The 17,769-nt window shown below is 36.7% G+C and overlaps 1 protein-coding gene across 2 annotated transcripts in view; it reads left to right on the top strand.

The window, feature by feature from the left end:
• Positions 1-17,769, top strand: part of COG6 (component of oligomeric golgi complex 6) — a 54,302-nt gene that overhangs the window by 18,858 nt on the left and 17,675 nt on the right. For both annotated transcript variants that reach the window (XM_041407336.1, XM_041407335.1), the window contains exons 9-13: positions 4,175-4,303; positions 4,429-4,520; positions 8,839-8,903; positions 12,681-12,772; positions 14,494-14,611. In XM_041407336.1, the coding sequence (XP_041263270.1) occupies positions 4,175-4,303; positions 4,429-4,520; positions 8,839-8,903; positions 12,681-12,772; positions 14,494-14,611 (496 nt within the window). The remainder of the gene's footprint in view (positions 1-4,174; positions 4,304-4,428; positions 4,521-8,838; positions 8,904-12,680; positions 12,773-14,493; positions 14,612-17,769) is intronic.

The following is a 17,769-nucleotide window of genomic DNA, read 5'->3' as shown; positions in this document are numbered from 1 at the left end:
CCATTATGAGTTATACAGTAATCTATTAAAAAATCCTACATATGGACCTCTAAAGTATAGAGGTATTTATATATCTAAATCTGTGTAAAGTACTACTGTTCTTATTCTGAATTTGCTGTTGTTGAAGTAAATTAAATGGTATTTAGGGGAATGAACCAGCAGGTGGCACTGTAAGAACTGTTTATTGGGGTGACCATCCCTGAAGAGTTATTTACACTTCTTTGGGGTTAGGGCTTTTGGTTTTCATTTGACTTTTTTTTTTTTTTTTTTTTAATGCATTTATCACATTTTGCAACCATTGAAAATTGCTTTCAGCCACAGGTATCCAGGGCAGCAGAGTAACAGACAGCCTTTCAAAGGCTACTCTGTCTTTAGGAGTGGTGTCAATGTGAAGGTGTGGGTACATGATGCTGTAAAGCTCCATGGAGCCCTTCACAGGAAAAATGCATAGGACCTGAAAGGTGCTGTCAGTGTGAGAGAAAGCTCAGATCTGGACATGCTCAGTCAGCTCTCTGGTTAATGTGAGGGAGAAGTGGTGTCACTTGACCTGCCCACCTGTAGGGTGGTCTGTTGGAGTACTTCACGCCACAGCTGGGAAGTGTAGTCCTTTCCTGCATTCTGTCCCTTACACCCTCTTTTACAGCTGCAAAAGATCAGTCACTGTGCTGTTCACAACATTTTATGGGATTCTTTTTAGATACAGTTTTATTTTCTATAATAAATACTTTGTTGAATTATGATGCTTTGAAACTTCATAAAATCATTGTTTTGCTTTCATAGTTCAAGGAAAGAAAACCCCATCTTGTGTATAAATCCACTGCTGGCCAGTTTAAAATGAATCTGCAGAAGAGAATTTTTTTTTCTGACACTTCTGTCACAAACAACAGTAATAGTATTAACATAGAATTTGATTGGTAAGACCTTTCCTCTTCCAAAAGGGCAAAAAACCCCTATTACTGTAGATGATGCAGACACGTGTCTCTCATCATAGATTATCAAGCTTAATTACTTACTACAGCATATTATCAAAATTGCAGTACTGACGCTTTACATTCTAAATCTCAAGATTTAGTTTATTCCTTTCCAAAAATTTTTGTATACCTTTAAGTAACAAATTGCTGAGTTTAGAATAGAGAAGCTAAGTCACAGAAGAAAACAATTTTAAATAGTTTTTTTTTTGTGTATTGGCACTCTTGTGAGAACTAAACACTTTCCCTCCAGGTCACTGCCCTTGCATCTGATAAAGATTGTGATTTGATTGGGTGAAAGTGAATCAGATGGAGAAGGGCAAGAGTTTAGAACCAAATCTACAAATTCTTGTTTCTTTATATTGACTTACTAACTAAAGGTGTCAGAAGGAGTGCACTATGGATGGAATTTTTGGAACTTCAGTCAGTAGGGGATGTAAAATAAACATTTTAGATTGGTTTTCACTTCCTGGCTCTAACAGAAAAATTGAGAACTGTTTCCTAGAAAATGCATGCAGATATAGCTGAAAGCAGTGTTCATCTTCCATTATCCATTCAGGTTTACAAAGGTTTTTTTTTCCACTTTCCCCAGTGATCATTACTGTATATTTTAAACATTACAGCTGGGTTGAAAAAAATCCAATGTTTTCTTCTCTAAACATGAGTATGTGTAATAACATAGTAGTAAATACTGTGTTCTAGTGTAAACAATAGTTATTGCTGAATTTTTTAACATGCAGGATTTTGTAATGGTTATACCCTGTTCTACTGAGAGCAAAAGGAAAATTAGTAGTTTCCTTTTTAAAACAAAATTATCATTATTGAATGCTGTTTTCAGAACTAATAATGATCACAAGATCTGTTTCACTGCTGTATATTTAATGATCTATTGTATGGCTGTTTGTTGGAGAGGAAAAAAAAGGCTAGCTGGTTTCTACAGATGCTTGAGATTTTTCACTCCAATTCTGCTCATTCTAGACAGTGGACAGTTGTCAGATGCTAGATGCTGTAATTATTGCAGATATTTACTCTTCAGCTTAACAGGTACAGTGTATAAGGAAAAACGCTTCAACAGAAATTTCCAGATTTTCTTTCCCCACCTCTTTAATACAATAATTGGGATTAAAAAGAACGAAACTGAAGGTTGCCTCTGACTTTATATAGCAGAGTAGAAATCCAATTGAACTTAATGTTGAACATTTTTGAAACCATATATTATTTTCCTTCAGATTTTATTCTCTACCTCTATTAAATGTGAATGCAGTGCTTATTAAATGCAGACTTAGATAAGTCAGAGAATAGCATTCTTTTTATTAATATTATTTTGTATGTATATTCTTCTGCTGGATGTCATTGGTAAGTGACAATGTGCTCACTCCTTGACAATTTTCAGTTACATTGGAAAAATAATCTCTAATGTTTATTTTTGTCTGTTTTCTTTCCTTTGTAGTTTGTGTGTTGTTCAAAATGCTTAAATTGGTTTTTAAAAAAATAGAAGTGTTCTCTGGCTTGCAAATATAACTGGAAGGTTACCAGTGTTCATTTCCCATCCTTCACTTGCTTTCATGCTTCAATGCCAGCAGAAAGGTAGCCCACTCCAGAAATGAGCCATGTGTAAGTTATTGGCGCCTCCTCTCCCACCAGCAAGCCATTTGAGATAATGCATTCTGGGCTGTAATTGTTCATCCATTAAATATCTAGCTCAGATTGCTTTGATTAAAATCAGTGGATAGCTATGAAATGAGTATGTGTCTGTTCCTACTAGTCATGTGGTAGCCTAGAAGGAATAAGCCTTGTGCTGCAGTGCAATAAAATGCTGCTTCTGTCAGTCAGCTGGACCATATGCAAACAGGAGTCCCAAACCTGTCCAAGATGCTTATGTGTACAAAAATTGAAAAGCTGAGTTTCATTTATTTATTTCTGGGGGTGAGGGAATGGGAGGGTCAAGGAAGAGTTCTCTTTAGTATCTGTTCTGAGGAGTCAAGAAAATCACAGAGCATGCTGAGTTGGAAGAGACCCACAAGTGTGATTAAGTCCAGCTCCTGGCTCTGCAAAGCATCATCCCCAGGAGTGACACTGTTTGCCTGAGATCATTGTCCAAACACACTTCCTGAACTCTGTCAGGCTTGATGCTGTGATCAGTTCTGCTGGGGAGCCTCTTCCAGTGCCCAGCCCTGCTCTGGATGAAGAACTTTTTTTTAATACCCAACCGAAACCTCGCCTAACACAGCTTCAGGCCATGCCCTCGGGTCTGTCCCTGTCACCACAGAGAAGAGATCAGTGCCTGCCTCTTCTCTTCCCCTCATGAGGAACTTGTAACTGCAGTGAGGTCTCTCCTCAGTCCTCTCCAGGCTGAACAGACCAAGTGACCTCAGCCACTCCTCATGCAGGTTCCCCGCAAGGCCCTTCACCATCCTAATTGCCCTCCTTTGAACACTCTAACATCTTAATGTCTTGTTAATGTTGTAGCACCCAAAACTGCCTCCAGCACTCGAGGTGAGGCAGCCCCAGTGCAGAGCAGAGTGGAACAATCCCCTCCCTTGCCCAGCTGGTGATGCTGTGCCTGATGAACCCCAGGACCCTGCAGAAGCAGTCAATTAATTTTCTTCTCTTACCCCAGTTTCTTCTGTAATAGTAACCTGATCCTGGCAAGACTGTGGCCTCTGCCAATGCTCCTATATAGGAAACGCAGTGCCAAGTACTTCTTTCAGTCTATTCTGCAATGGTATTAGAGAAGGCACACTAGAAGAACTGTTCAAATTCAGTAGAAAATCCCCACAAATAATAATCTGACAGGTAATTAATTTAGCCTGGAAACTAAGAGCTATCCAACCAAGAAAGAAGAAAAGGACAGAGTATATATATATGTGTGTGTGTGTGTGTGTATATATAAGACTATATATATAATATGTATATATTGCACCACCTGTCTGCAATATCAGAAGTCTTGTCTCATCCTACACATTTGCTGTAGGGCAGACAGGCAGGTGACAACATAAAATTTGTCTTCTCCTGTCTGTCAGATGTACCATAGGCAGAGCAGGATGATAGGAATTCCAACATCATCAGATGGTTTTGAAGGCTTTATAGTAGAAGCATTGATGCAAGATTTCTAGAACTATAAAAATGTTTACTTGTATTAGCTGAGGCTGGACTGTGATAAGATAGACTGGGGTTTTTAAGCTGTTTTTGTGTTTCAATAACAGATACACGTTGGATGAGTTTGGGACAGCTAGGAGGAGTGCGGTGGTCCGTGGCTTTATAGATGCTCTTACTAGAGGAGGTCTGGGCGGTACTCCCCGCCCTATTGAAATGCATTCGCATGATCCTCTCAGGTACAGTGCTAACAAGAATGTATATGAAATAATCTTTTTTTTTTTTTTTTTTTTTTTGGTTGACATTTTGAATTTCTGACACCAATAAACCACTAATTTACAAAGAAATTTCTGTCTTTGTGTAGGTATGTAGGAGACATGCTGGCCTGGTTGCATCAAGCTACAGCTTCTGAAAAAGAACACTTAGAAGCTATGTTAAAGCTTGTGACTATTCAAGGTAGTACTGGTTCTAAGATATAAATTGTGAAGTGATAGTAAGTCTGTGATAAGTAAGAAAGTGTGATTAATTTCTTAAGCTGGGCTTCAGTTACAAGTCTGAGTTTAAATTTTCCTAAAAACAATCTCAGAATAGCTGGTGGTTACATTCTACCAAAAGACCTGTAACAAAAGAAGAGTATTTCAAAATGCACTCATTTATTTACATTTTACTGTACTTACAATAGATTTACATTATATTTACAAAGGGATATTTTTGGATGCAGTTGAGAGTTCAGAAATTGTTTGCAATTTATACGAAAGCATGTTTCTTTGAAAACATTACATACTATGTTGAGGATTTTCATTATGCTTTTGTTCTTTTGTTTAGTTTTTATTTTTTAAAAATATAATTCCTTGTTTCTCTAAGTCGCTTTGTTCTACAAGGAAAATGGAATTTTCATCTGTCATTTAATATCATTCCATATTTATGGAGGTTGACATAGGCCACTCACAAATAGGTGAAGCTTTTTAATATCAACACTCTCCTTCAATTCAGACCTGCAGATTCTCATGCTTGGTCTTCAGCCTCTTTGCTTTGTTTTCAGTAGATTGAACCTATACTTTTAAGACTTTTATCCTGTAGAAGTTATAGTATGATTTGCCACCATAGTTTCAGAGGAAGATATTTTTTATAAATTAAGCATGTGTACTCAATTGTAACAAACTCATGGTAAGAACTTAAATGTGATCAGTATCTGGTGAACTTTTCAGATTGTATGTCTCAATCCTACTCTGGGTTTTAAAGTGAATATGTATTCTGATTTTAAAGTGAATGTGTATTCTGATTTGCCTTACTGCTGTAAGTATTAATTGCCTTTCCTAATTAATGGTATGTGAGAAAAGGAGGCTGTTTAGGAGCTGTTGTAAATCAAACTGGAGGAATGCTGGTTTTTAAATACAGTTACAGTGTACTGTGGAAGTGAAGTCAATATTGTTTGCTGACAGTATTTCAGGGAGACAGGAAAGCAGGCCTCATGATGGTTTTATGGTAGAGAAAAAGACATGGCAGTGCTTTGTAGATGACTGACCAATGCTTCTGCTGTAACTGGGGAGCCCTTCAGGAAAAGCTGGGCCCGTGGAGCAAGTAAATGTGTCTGGTTCTGCTGTGGGCTGGACTTCTGCTGCTGTGCTTTGTTCTGAAATTCTCCCACTTCTTTGTGTAGTGCTTTGCTTAACTATGAAGTTCTTTGGCCTCCTGACAGGATGCTGGGATGAGATGATATGAACATGGAATGAGATATAGTTAGAGCATTTCAGCCACAGAGCAAGATACCTGATAATACAGAGAATATAAATATTTGGGGGAGAGATTTTCAACAAAAAAAATCACCAGGATAAAACCTTTTTCTGGGAAAACTGGTATAAACAAAATATTCAGTATTTCAGTCTGAAGGAAAAATATGTTTTCCGAAGCTCCCCAGGAGTGGGTCTGCTATCACTGTTACACAGTTTTCAAGATATATAAAGAGGAATTCTTCCTTTCATAATGGAAGCAACAAACTGGGAGCTTGGGAGGTGCTGTCTGTAACTATTCCTCTGTGTCTTGGGAGAAATTTTTTTGATGACAAGGATACTGATGTGATAAGGTCTGTAAGACAAAACAGTACTTAATAGGATACCACTAGATTGAACAAGAAACAGTTATGGGCAGTGCAAGCCCAAAGTACCCTGAGATTATATATTCTTTATACATTCAGGTCCTGAGTTGGTAGTTAGGACAGCATGTATGGTACTGAAAAACTCAAGCTGAATTTTCTCTGCTGGTGTGCAGTCTTTAGGTGTCTGGCTGTGCAGGCTAGAGTAAAAATTGAGTTAATTTCATGTAGCCATTTAACAAATTGACATCTTTTTGAAATAAGGACAGAGATTTGCGTCTTCAGAGTGCAGTGCTTCCTAACAAAATTTGAGATCTAATGTAAGCATTTCTGGAGACTTTCATCACCAATTGGGATTTTTTTCCATTCCCCTATAGAGGGAGCCCAAGGAACTGCATAGATAAAACACCTACCTGGCTGTCTGAAGTTAGGTCAGTCAGATGTTTTCACTTCAATTTCAGCTTGAGTAGTTTCTTGCAGATGGAACCACTTCTTTTATTTTCCTTCAGGTGTGTCTGTACTGAGTTCAGATTTCTGTTTAAATTGTCGTATAAGTTCTTTGTACTTTCAGGTCTGTGGAGAGTCTGGTAAATCACAGCTACACAAAAATTTCCCTTCTCAAAAAACAACAACAAAAAAAGCCACTTGTATACCTGTTTGTGGATATGGTCCCACTGGATGAAGAATTGTATATGTGGCACTTCTTTTTTTTGGAGGAATGTTTCCATCCCCGTTTTTACTTTAAAGTGACCGAACAATGTAGCCCATAAGCAGAGCGTGCAAGGAGTGTTTTTAAAAAGTTTTAAAATACTAAGTTTGCAAAAATTAGCTGTTTCAGATTAATCTGACCAAAAATGCTACTAAATTTTTTAAGTGCTGAAAACGCATTCAGAAAAGTTCAACTCTTTTGCTGAACAAGCATAAAACATCTGGTTTTCCTTCAGAGTTTAGGTATTCTGTAGCTAGCAGGAGCCTCCCAGTTGCAGAGAAATCTTCTCCTTGCAAGGAATGGAGAGTTGCAGGCATTTTAAGAGACGCAGTAGAAACCAATTTTTTGTGGAGTTACAGGAACCCAGATGGAGAACACAAGCTAAACAAAGTCCAAAAAAGATCTCTCCTTTTATAGAAGGATACTCAGAGAAAAATTATACATGCTGTAGCAAGGAGTTGGAAGCGTATCTTCAGTTATGAGCTTCTAAAAGTTATTTTGGACCTTTGAGAATTGTTTGTTTTGTAAGTCTTTTATGTCAAACTTGCACCACTTATGTAACCCATTCTGCTGGAAGATTTCACTGCTTTTGGAATCCAGATATTCTAATTGGACATGAAAATACATGCAAAGGCCACAAGCATGTGGTGTCTCAAAATTTTTATTCCATGTCCTTTGGTATTCGAACTTGTATATTTTTTGAGCTAAAATTTTCGTACCAAACAACTTGTTTTTAAGTCAGTCTGGTGTAGATACACTATTGCAAATATGTGGTAGGTACTTGTTACACTGATGAGCAGTACAAGTGTGGCTGTTCCTACTAAAAAATGTGTAAATTGCTAAGGTCTATCTGAGAGCTAGCCATTACGTAAAAGAGCGTGCACGCTGTGGTTTTTAATCTTGCTTTTTGCTTTGATACCAATACTCAAGTATATAAGTGTATTTTTATTACCTTACCAGTTCAGTATGTTGAAATTCTTACAGCCACCACACTGAATTCAGTTGTTACGGTTTATATGACTTTCATGTAACTTGGTGTAAGGAGGCATTGGCACAGATCTCCGATCTTTCATTATTTTTACTCTCCGAGGTAATCTGTCTGAGTCTGAAATAAGAAAAATATAGCTTCGGGTCACCTGATTTCTGTCACATGTCACAGTCAGTTTGTTTACTTTCATTGCATGGGTCCCATCTGAAGATGAACTCCTGTTGACAAGTTTTAAATTAGAATTAAAGTATTGCTTTCTCCATAAATCTGTTCTGAGTTGTTACTGAAGTGAGAGCTTGAAGATCTGTTGCTTTCAGTTTGATTGATTTATGACAGCAGTGGTTGCCATGCAACAATTCATTTGTGTTTCGTGATGAGATAGGGCAATATTCTCCTTTGTACATCGTTCTGTGAAAGATGAGTTTCAATTGCTGCTGGGGAGGAAGCGTTTGCCAGCGCTGCAGCACGCAGCAGTGTGGAGGTACACATGTCACTTCATTAGTAACAGCGCCACGAGCTCGTCAGTAACCAGCGCTGACAGACACGTGTGTTTGCCAGTCAGGCCTTTCAGATGGGGGGTACTGCTGCTCCTTGAGCATCTCACCAGCCTGGTTGTTTTTTGGGTGTTTTTCTAGTTTAATTTCATGAAGTGCTAATACTGAGCCTTACTGAGATAGCTTCTTGCTAAATCATTTATTCTTCCCCTTGCTGCTTCTGCCTCAAATTCCCACACACTGTGTTGCCCTAGGAAGCAATTGCATAGCGAAAGGTAATGACTCTGGGTCTGTTTTGCCATGCAGCTATTTCTTAATGGTTAGATTGGAGATACAGTGGAGGTGTGAGCTAGTCGTGTGGAGAAAAGAACACACAGTTCATAATGCTTTTTATGGAGGAGTACCTCCTACATTTGTTTATTTGTTTTAGAGTCTTGAAGAAAAGAGAATTACATTTGCATAATCTTAGCATGTGTTTGCATTAACTATAGGTGTGGAAGAAAATATTCAAGAAGTAGTTGGGCACATCACAGAAGGTGTCTGCAGGCCTCTGAAGGTGAAGTATTTTGTTTTCCTTAGCGCTCTAAATACAAAAGCTGTTCTGTCATGTTTTTTCAGAAATTGTGCTCCTATCTCGTCAGTGTATTTTCATTGCCCTTGGTTAAGGATTAGACTGTTGACTTCTGAAGGATTTTTTCTCAAATTAAAGATTCCTTTGTTCATAGATGTCTGGTTTATAATATTCTTTATAATATGATATAATATGACTTTATTATAAAGTCATATAATAAGGGATACTAGGATGCTAAATTAGAGTCTTGATTTTGGTTTACTTTTCCTATGTTGAGGAGTGCTGATGTATAAAAATTACAGCTTTGTGATAAGTGCATGGGAATAGCTGTAGTGGGTCAAATGAAAAATCAATGTAATTTACTAACCTGTTTTTCATAGTGATCATTTTGCTTAGGGAAGAGTGTACAGGTTGTGCAGTTGTGTCATTCTTCCACAGGATAGTTTCCTTGCCTGTTTGTGAATATACTAACGACTTACTGAGCAATAACTTCTTTGTATATAATAGATCTCAATAGATGTTTTCTTGCATGCCCATGTCAAATTGATATAAACTGATGATATTCACAACATTTCTTTCAGGAGGGAAGTGAACATTTCAGCTCTTGTGTGAAAAGCCAGTTCCTTTTGTTGTTTGTGGGGTTTTTTTGTTTGTTTGTTTGTTTTGGTGTTTTTGGGTTTGTTTTAATAACTCCTGCTTTGTATTTTAAAGACACCATGAAAAATTGTTTCTTAATTACCTTCTTTATGCTACTTCAGTTTTTCCTATTTGTCACATCTTTCTATACTTGTCTTTTTTTCAAACTACAGCCGTAGTAAGTTTAGGGGACACATGTGATAGAAATCATTAATGATGATCCATCAACTGATTGACTGACTTGTCTTGTATGTGCTTCACATAAGCACTGAAGTAATCGCGGTGATGAAGCTGATACCAATTATTGCCTGACTGTGCACTGTGTAAATCCAGGTTGTTTTAAACAAAATCTACTGTGCCTAAATACTATTATAATAAATTTCTCTTAGGCTTCTGTAGCTATAACAACCGTTTCCAGTTGACAAATGCTCAGTCTCAAATGTGAACAGCTAGTTTTTGGATACTGTACGTAAGTTTCTGCTAAGAAAAGGATAAGGTCTGGAGAGAGGTAAAATTCAAAAAAGTGCCTTTTAGAAAGTCACAGAATTACAAAATAATTGAGATTAGAAAGGACATCTGGAGGTCACTTGGTCCAAACTCCCAGCTCAGGCTGGGCCACCTAGAGCTGGTTGCCCAGGACTGTGTCCTAGTGATTTTTAAATACTTCCAAGGATGCAGGCTCCATAGCCTCGCTGGGCAGCATATGCCAGTGTTCAGCCACCTGCCTTGTGCAGTGGAAAAAAAAGTGTTCCCTGATGTTCAGACAGAATCTTCTGTATTTCAGTTTTGTGCTTGTTGCCACAGAATTATGATTATCCTTCACAACCTTTTCGTTTTTGATCTGTTGGAAGACAACTGTCCTAATAGACACACCATCACCACAGCTTTGTTTTTTTGGAAGATATTTCCAAATTTCTGTGCTCTTGAATCAGTTCTGTTAATACTGAATGCTGATGTTTGAGTTCAGTATTGTGTGCAAATTCCAACAAAGTGATTAGGAATAAAATCAAACTCCTGTTAAGTCAGAGAAAGTTTTGGTCTTGATCTAAGTGCTTGTGATTTTTATAGTTAAGTACACAGTAACTTTAATTTCAGTTGCCAAACTCTTTACACTTACGTGCTGCTAGTATCTTTAGATACTATTTAGAAATACTGTTGTTGGTTAGTTACTGTGCTAGTAAAAGAAAAATGTTAAAAGAACAATTAAAGACTTCCCATTGTATTCTGTATTTTCATAGAATGCAACTTACATTAATTCACTGACAGTCTAGACTTTACAGTAAAAAGAATGAAACACTTATTGTTTCCTGAGGGGAAAGAGAAAAAAAAAAGGTAGAAAAAATCCCCCCTGAGAAGCCCCCAAGCAGAAGAGCCTTGATACAATGCATAATAGGTAATTAGATAATTACAAGCCACCATTTTCAGAGGAACAACAGTAATAGATTCAGTTTTTCTACAATACATTGTAGAACAGTTATGCTTACATGCAGTCTAAATTGCCCACATTTCTTACTGATAGTTGGTTTGTATTTTAGGCACTTAAGTGACTCTTGAATACTCCCTAGTGGTAGATCTTAGCACAGGCCTCTCATTTCAGATGGAGGTAGAAGAATCCTGAAAAACATTTAAATTAAACTCCTCATCTTTTCCATAATATTTAAGATGAGTTCAAAGCAAAATGTCTTTGATGTCCTCTGTGGACTGAAGGTAGTGTTTTATGGTCAGTTAACAACAGGAAGTACAGGACTGGAAAATAGTAAGAGCTCTAAGTCCAGAGCTTCCCCAAAGAGGTTAGGTTGTGTTGCTTGCAAATTTTGGTTTTCCAGTGCAGTGAAGACTTCTGTATGGGAAGCAGCAGATCTTCTTTTCCCCCCCCTCCTTCTGCCTGTTCTCTTGTTCAGTTTTTAATTATTTTATTTACTTTCAGTTATTCCCGTTTTGTTGATGTTGTTAGTGTATTGTTTTCCCTCTTTTTCCCCTGCCTGCCCTATTCTCTTTTGCTGTACAATCAGAATATACTCAGTATTCATGCCCACAGGACCTTTTAGGTAACACTGGAGACATATATTTGTATATAGACCTTTGTACATACAAACCCATTGAAAAGCAAAGTTCACCTTTTTGTTGAAATAAACTTTGTGCATTAAGTATTGCAAATAAGAGTTAAAAAGTATTATTTGGTTTTGGTCTGTGAATTAGATGCAAACTGAAAGGAGTGAGGAAACATAATCTTGGTTGGTTTTCCCTACAGCTGGCTCTGAGAAGAAGGGACTGCAGCACATCATGTTCTATTGAACAGCAAATAACAGGAGAGTGGGTGGTGGCTGCTGATTTGTGTGTAGCCCTTTCACACTCAGGCACGTGGGAGAGCAGTGCAGGGATAAGTCACTGCCTATTCTGCTTCATAAGTGCACAAAGATTGACCCTGGGGCAGCTTTTTATGAGTGGACTGAGACTGTGTGTACCAAGGAGACAAGACATCAGCTGTCCAACTGTAAAGACACTCAGCACCATTTTGTTGTGTAGCCAGTGTCTCCTGGTTGAGATAAACAATCAACATAGCTGGTTGTTAGTTATAAATTTCTAACTAAATACTGGTAGGAGATATATATGCTTCCTTTCAGGGAAGAATTTATTCATCCAGGTGAAATTTGTTTCCTTAGACAAAATACCTAATACTTTGATGTTCTGAATTTCTCCATGATGCTAGAAATCTACTGCTGTAGTTTAGTGATTCTGCAGCATTGCAACTATTCTCGCTATTCAGTGCTGAGGAAGACTCCAGTATGTACTGGTATTAATCCATCAAATGATCTCATTATTTTTAAATTTCCAATAACAGCAGAAGTCTGTAGGGACTGTAGGATTTTTGGAAGGTGTTTTGGGTTTGTTGTTTTTATTTTTTTAAGAGTGCATATACCTTTGTGTTTTCTGCCCAGATGCTTGGCAGCCTAGAAAGCACTTCAGTTCAAGTCCAACATTAAAGTTAACTGGACAGTCTCTTTTAAAATTTATTTCTGATTGAATTATTTCTCAAAAATCAGAGATATATTGCATATAAAGTCATAGAAGGCTGGCTCTCAGAATTTATGACCTGAAGAATGTTTGTATTTGTTCATGGTACAGGTTAGAATTGAGCAGGTGATTGTTGCTGAGCCAGGAGCAGTTTTACTGTACAAGATTTCTAATTTGCTCAAGTTCTACCACCATACAATCAGGTATGCAAAATTACAAAATATGTTCAAAATGCCTTTTTTCCCTAATATGTAAGAACAAATCTGCTAGGAAGAGTACTTTTGTTGCTTAGTTGTTGCTCTGCACTATAACATCAAGTACAAACATACATGATGTCAAGCAGAAACCATTTACCCGTTGCCATTCCTCAGTTCATATCAAAACAGCTTTGGAATGCAGCATCAATTTGGCATAATAACCGTTTCTTTATTGTTCCGTGTAGATTCAAATAGTATACAAAAAAACTCTGTACAACATTTCATATGACAAAGTCAAGTCCCCTTTGAGAAAATGTTATTAAATAAAATTTCTTCAGGTGTTTGGTTTTTGGGCAGTTTGATTGTTTTTTGTTGTTTTTGTTTTGTTTTAAATAGCTGTGTTTTGATAACTTTTTGATAGCTTTTTTTCCTCTAATTATGCCCTCCCTTATTTCACTGTTGAAGATGCACTGATCAGCTTCCAACCTCCTAGAGGCTACTAGGAATACAGAAACTAGAGAAAAGCCATAGCTGCTAATTTATATATCATTTGTATGTTGTGGCATATGCAGTAGTTTATGTTGGTTAGAAGGAGCAGTAGGAGAAAGATCTTCCTCCACAGCCCTGAGCTGAACTGCTGAGAATTTAAGCATTAATATTACTAGTTGAGCTTCTCTGTCTGAAAACACTTCAGATGTTGGGCAGACTGGGATAAGTGATTCTTGGGCACCTCCCAGCTTATTTAAATTCCTCAATTGTGATGGGCAGGACTATTGTAAAACACATGTAAGACCTAGTCTTAATTTTATTGTCCAAAAATCCTGGAACATTTTGGTGTTGTTTTTCTGTCTCCAAAGTTAGCATTTCCCCATGGTTATAAAGCTTGGTGCAATTGAAAATGTGATGTTAAAATGGAAGATCTTTAGGCAGTCATATCTGTTGGTTTCTGTCTTGTTAACAGCACAATGTTTAAAGACCACTGAAGTACCTTCTACTTGCTGAATAATTTCCTCTGCATAGGGAAGGTGCACCTTGCTAATGAAAGCAAAAAGCAGTTTGAGAAATGATCTATTAAAGAAGTTTGAGAAATGATCTATTAAACACAAGATCACAATCTGAAAATCAATATAGAGGTTTAGTCCTATTATGACCCGATGAATTTTCACTGACAGTTTGTGGCTTAAAAGTGCAATTCCTATAGCCAGAGGGAAGGTGTATCTGTGAGAGGAGCATAGTCCTGTAGTGCTGTTTAAGGATTATGTAGTGTCTGTGTCAAGTGTGATAGTTTAACACTCGGAATAGCAAGGCATGAATTCTTATAGTTTTGGGGTTGCCCAGCATCTCAGTGCAGAAATGAGAGAGGTAATGCTATTCCTAACAGGCAGTATGATAGAACATTGTTAACCCTTTTTGTTATGTAATTTGTTTTTGATAACAGAAGTATTTTTATTGCATAAGAAAGCAAAAATCTGGTAAACTTTAGTACTCTACAAAAAAGTTTATGCAAGTTTGATAGCCTGTGTTTAATATTTGCTTAGTGACATACTTGATGATGCTTGTGCTTAGAGTCAGCTTATCTCTTAGCCATTATGGAGAATTGTTCCCTGTAATTATTTGTTCTAAATTTTAAACTTTGAAAATAATATTTTTTAAAATTATAATTAAGTATCTGACTATCATGTTGTTTCCCCTTTAGATTCATTAAATAATTTTAATTTTTTTTTCAGTGGTATTGTAGGAAACAGTGCAGCCACACTGTTGACAACAATTGAAGAAATGCATTTGTTGAGCAAGAAAATATTCTTTAATAGCCTGAGTCTTCATGCAAGTAAACTAATGGACAAGGTTTGTTTCAAAATTGTACAGCTTTCATGTTTCAAAACATGCTTGCATTTCCCTTTAGTACGATTACTAGATAAATAGCTGGTTTATGTGTCAGCTTTTCCTAAAGTTGAAGTCTTGTATTTTCAATATTTTAGTCATAGAACTACATTACAAACTTGCTGTTTATATTTTAATTCTAATAATGGTGGAGGTTTTGTAGATATGTATCTAAAATCTTGTGGTTAGCAATATTCTTTTGCAGAACAGTTTACATATTTTTTAAATCTACAAGAAGAAACAAAAGTGGGAAATTTTCTTAAGTGCAATAGAGCCAAGTCAGGCAATTGAGCTGTATAATGTGTATTAATGCATCATCAGATCAGTAGTTAATTGTGCATCTTTCATTTTTTGAAGTTGCAAGGTATATCCCAAAATTTTCTGTCTATTATAAAAGTAGTTTTACCATATGAACATATCTGTAACATTTGTAAATGCATTTCTAAATTATTTAACCTACAAAAAAATGGAAAAAAATACTTCATTTTCCAGAAACTGTTATTTGTGCAGGCTTGTAATTCGCTGGCCACTCAGTCAGGTTTTCAGAGTTTTGTCAGTATTGTTCTCTGGTTCCCAATGAGTTTCCTCATTCAGCACTGGTCCTAATTTCCCGTCTTTCTGCAGGAGCTAGGGAATGTCTTTCTCAAAGAAGCAGTTGTTCCTCCTCTTCTCTCCCAGATACCCCAGTGACCCTTTCAGTGGTTTCACTTGTTCATTGGGTTACTCCTTAGCTGCTGCCACCCGCAGTCCACTGCTAAAGTCCACTTAATGCGTTGTTGCTGTCGGCTATTTCCATTTGAATGCAGGGTCATATCTGTAATAATTCCTTTGCTATTAATGCTTCTTCAAGGATCAGCTAAAGCTGTTCCTAAAGCATGCAATGGACAAATGCAACATGAATTTACCAAAAAAATGGTTTTTTTCCTAATATGTAAGCTAGAATAAAATTGGTGTAAATTTTCCTAATATGAAAAGAAATGAGTGATGGACTGTAGCAAAAATGTATGCCTGCTCTTTGCTTACAAAGTGCTTAAGGGAAGAAAAATATTGGCTTGAAAATATCTCTTTATTCATGACTGTATTTATTTATCCTGTTGAGTATTACATCTATACTCAGTTAGGATCCAGCATGATTTTCCTGCTCACGTAACTCACAGTCTGTGAGGTTTTGTTTTGGATGATACACTGTTTTCAATTTGGAAATGTGTGGAATTCAGAAGAAGGATGATAAAGGAATTATGATCCCCTAGTCCATGGTGTCTGTTCTTTCTGTTGTGACTGTGGGAAGGTTGTGTATTCCTCTTTGCCCTGTTAGTTTCCCTTCCCTCAGCCTCCAGTCTGGATGTAGCTCGTTCTAGATGCTGTCATTGTTTTATAAAGTAGTCAAATTTGCTTTTACTGGCCTTAAATGAAGGCAGTGATTGCCCTGCCACCTTCAGTGGTGTTTTATTACAAGTAATGAATGGCAAGCCAAACCTACCATGTAATGGGAAAAGATCATAATATTGCTCTTTCTCAGAAACACATTTATAAATTAAATCTGAAATGTCGACAATATTACATTGCCTGTGTGCCCTATGAAGATCTTTCCTCAGAATTTAATTGAGGTCAAAAGCTTAAAGAGATTTAGAGGACTGTTAGGTATATGGGTAACAAAGGCTTCCACAATTATTTATTAATCTGCTTCAGGAGTTAATAATGAGGTAACTCTATGTCTGAGAAGAAATCTTCCTGTTCTAATGTGTCGTTCTTGTAACTGAGATTTTGGTAGTCCTCTCTAGCACCTTATATTATTACCCTTTGTGAGGGGACTGCTACATTGATTGAATGATGTCTTATCTCTTCATGACTGAAATTAGTTTTCCTTCATAAAAAATACAAAATTTATAGGCTGATTACACTTAGAAAAAGATTAGTTTCCATTTGATAAGGATGTTTCTTTTATCATAAATTTAATTATCTTGTTACTTATTTTTTTTGCATGTTAGTGTACAGATAAGCAGGTTTTATGCCTTTTCATTTGTCTTTGTAAATTTAGTAGTGAATGTCACAATGCCTTTGCATTTTGAGGAAACTGAGGGTTGCTTTTTACCATGTTTTTTTTAATGTGTGTTCAGACCAAAATTGTGTGTATGTATTAGTAGGATTTTCTTCACATCCCAGCTTTTTTCCAGCTTCTTGCCATCTATGAATGCAATGCAATTGCTTCCAGATTTTTTTTTATTTTCAGAGAAGATTAAACCCCTGGAAGATAGACCTTTTGTGCTTACATAGGCAGTTACAAAAGCTTCATTGCTGTTCATGTTGTGTAGCTAGAGAATATTCACTGGGAAAATTAGTAAATTATTTTTCACTTGAACAGTCTGGGAATTGTGGTTTCTTACTTCAGTTTGGATTATTCATCTTAAAGCATTGATAAGCCTGTTTCAAAGAATAACAATTGTCCAATACTTCGATTAAAATATGATCCTTAAGACAATTTGAATAATTTTCAATTGTTGGGATGTTCTGAAGTAAAAATCCTTCTATTTCTATAAGTTTAAGTGTCTCTTCTGTTTAGATTATTGGAAAGCGGTGAATGGCCTGTCAAGTAGACAATTTTAACTGTAGTATTTCCTCAGTGTCATCTATTGTTGCTGATAATTCTCTTTTTTAATATCGACATTGTATCTAGTGTATCTATCTGATAGACCAGAATATGATTTAAGCAAATCTTTCACTTAAGTATAGCTAGTTAAGAACATTTTTTAGACAAAGCAGGTTTCATTAAATATGCTAACTCCTCAAGATCCCAGCCTTAGGATGCAGACAAGTGACAGGATGGTAATTGGGTGTCCTCATCGCCACAGACACTTTAATTCCCTAGATTATTGATTATCCTGGGTTGAGCATTGTCTTCAATCTGCCTGGGATTTAATTTCTAAAGCACAGTGGGAAACTGAGACTTCAGGCTGTTCTTTCTAGGACAAGAAAATAGCTTCCTCTTCACATCTATTTTTGAGAAGAGTCCCATATTACATAAGGAGTGTCACTAGTGTGGAGGTGTATGGAAGGTTTTAGGCAGTCTTAGATCAGGATTCTCGCTCTTGGTTGTCAAGCCATCGGTGTAAATGATAGAGGGA

The sequence above is a fragment of the Onychostruthus taczanowskii genome, unplaced genomic scaffold (assembly GCF_017590055.1).
Source record: "Onychostruthus taczanowskii isolate IOZ18803 unplaced genomic scaffold, ASM1759005v1 scaffold26, whole genome shotgun sequence".
Taxonomy (NCBI): domain Eukaryota; kingdom Metazoa; phylum Chordata; class Aves; order Passeriformes; family Passeridae; genus Onychostruthus; species Onychostruthus taczanowskii.
Note: the sequence above shows the minus strand (reverse complement) of the source record. Positions and strands in the feature narration are given on the sequence as shown.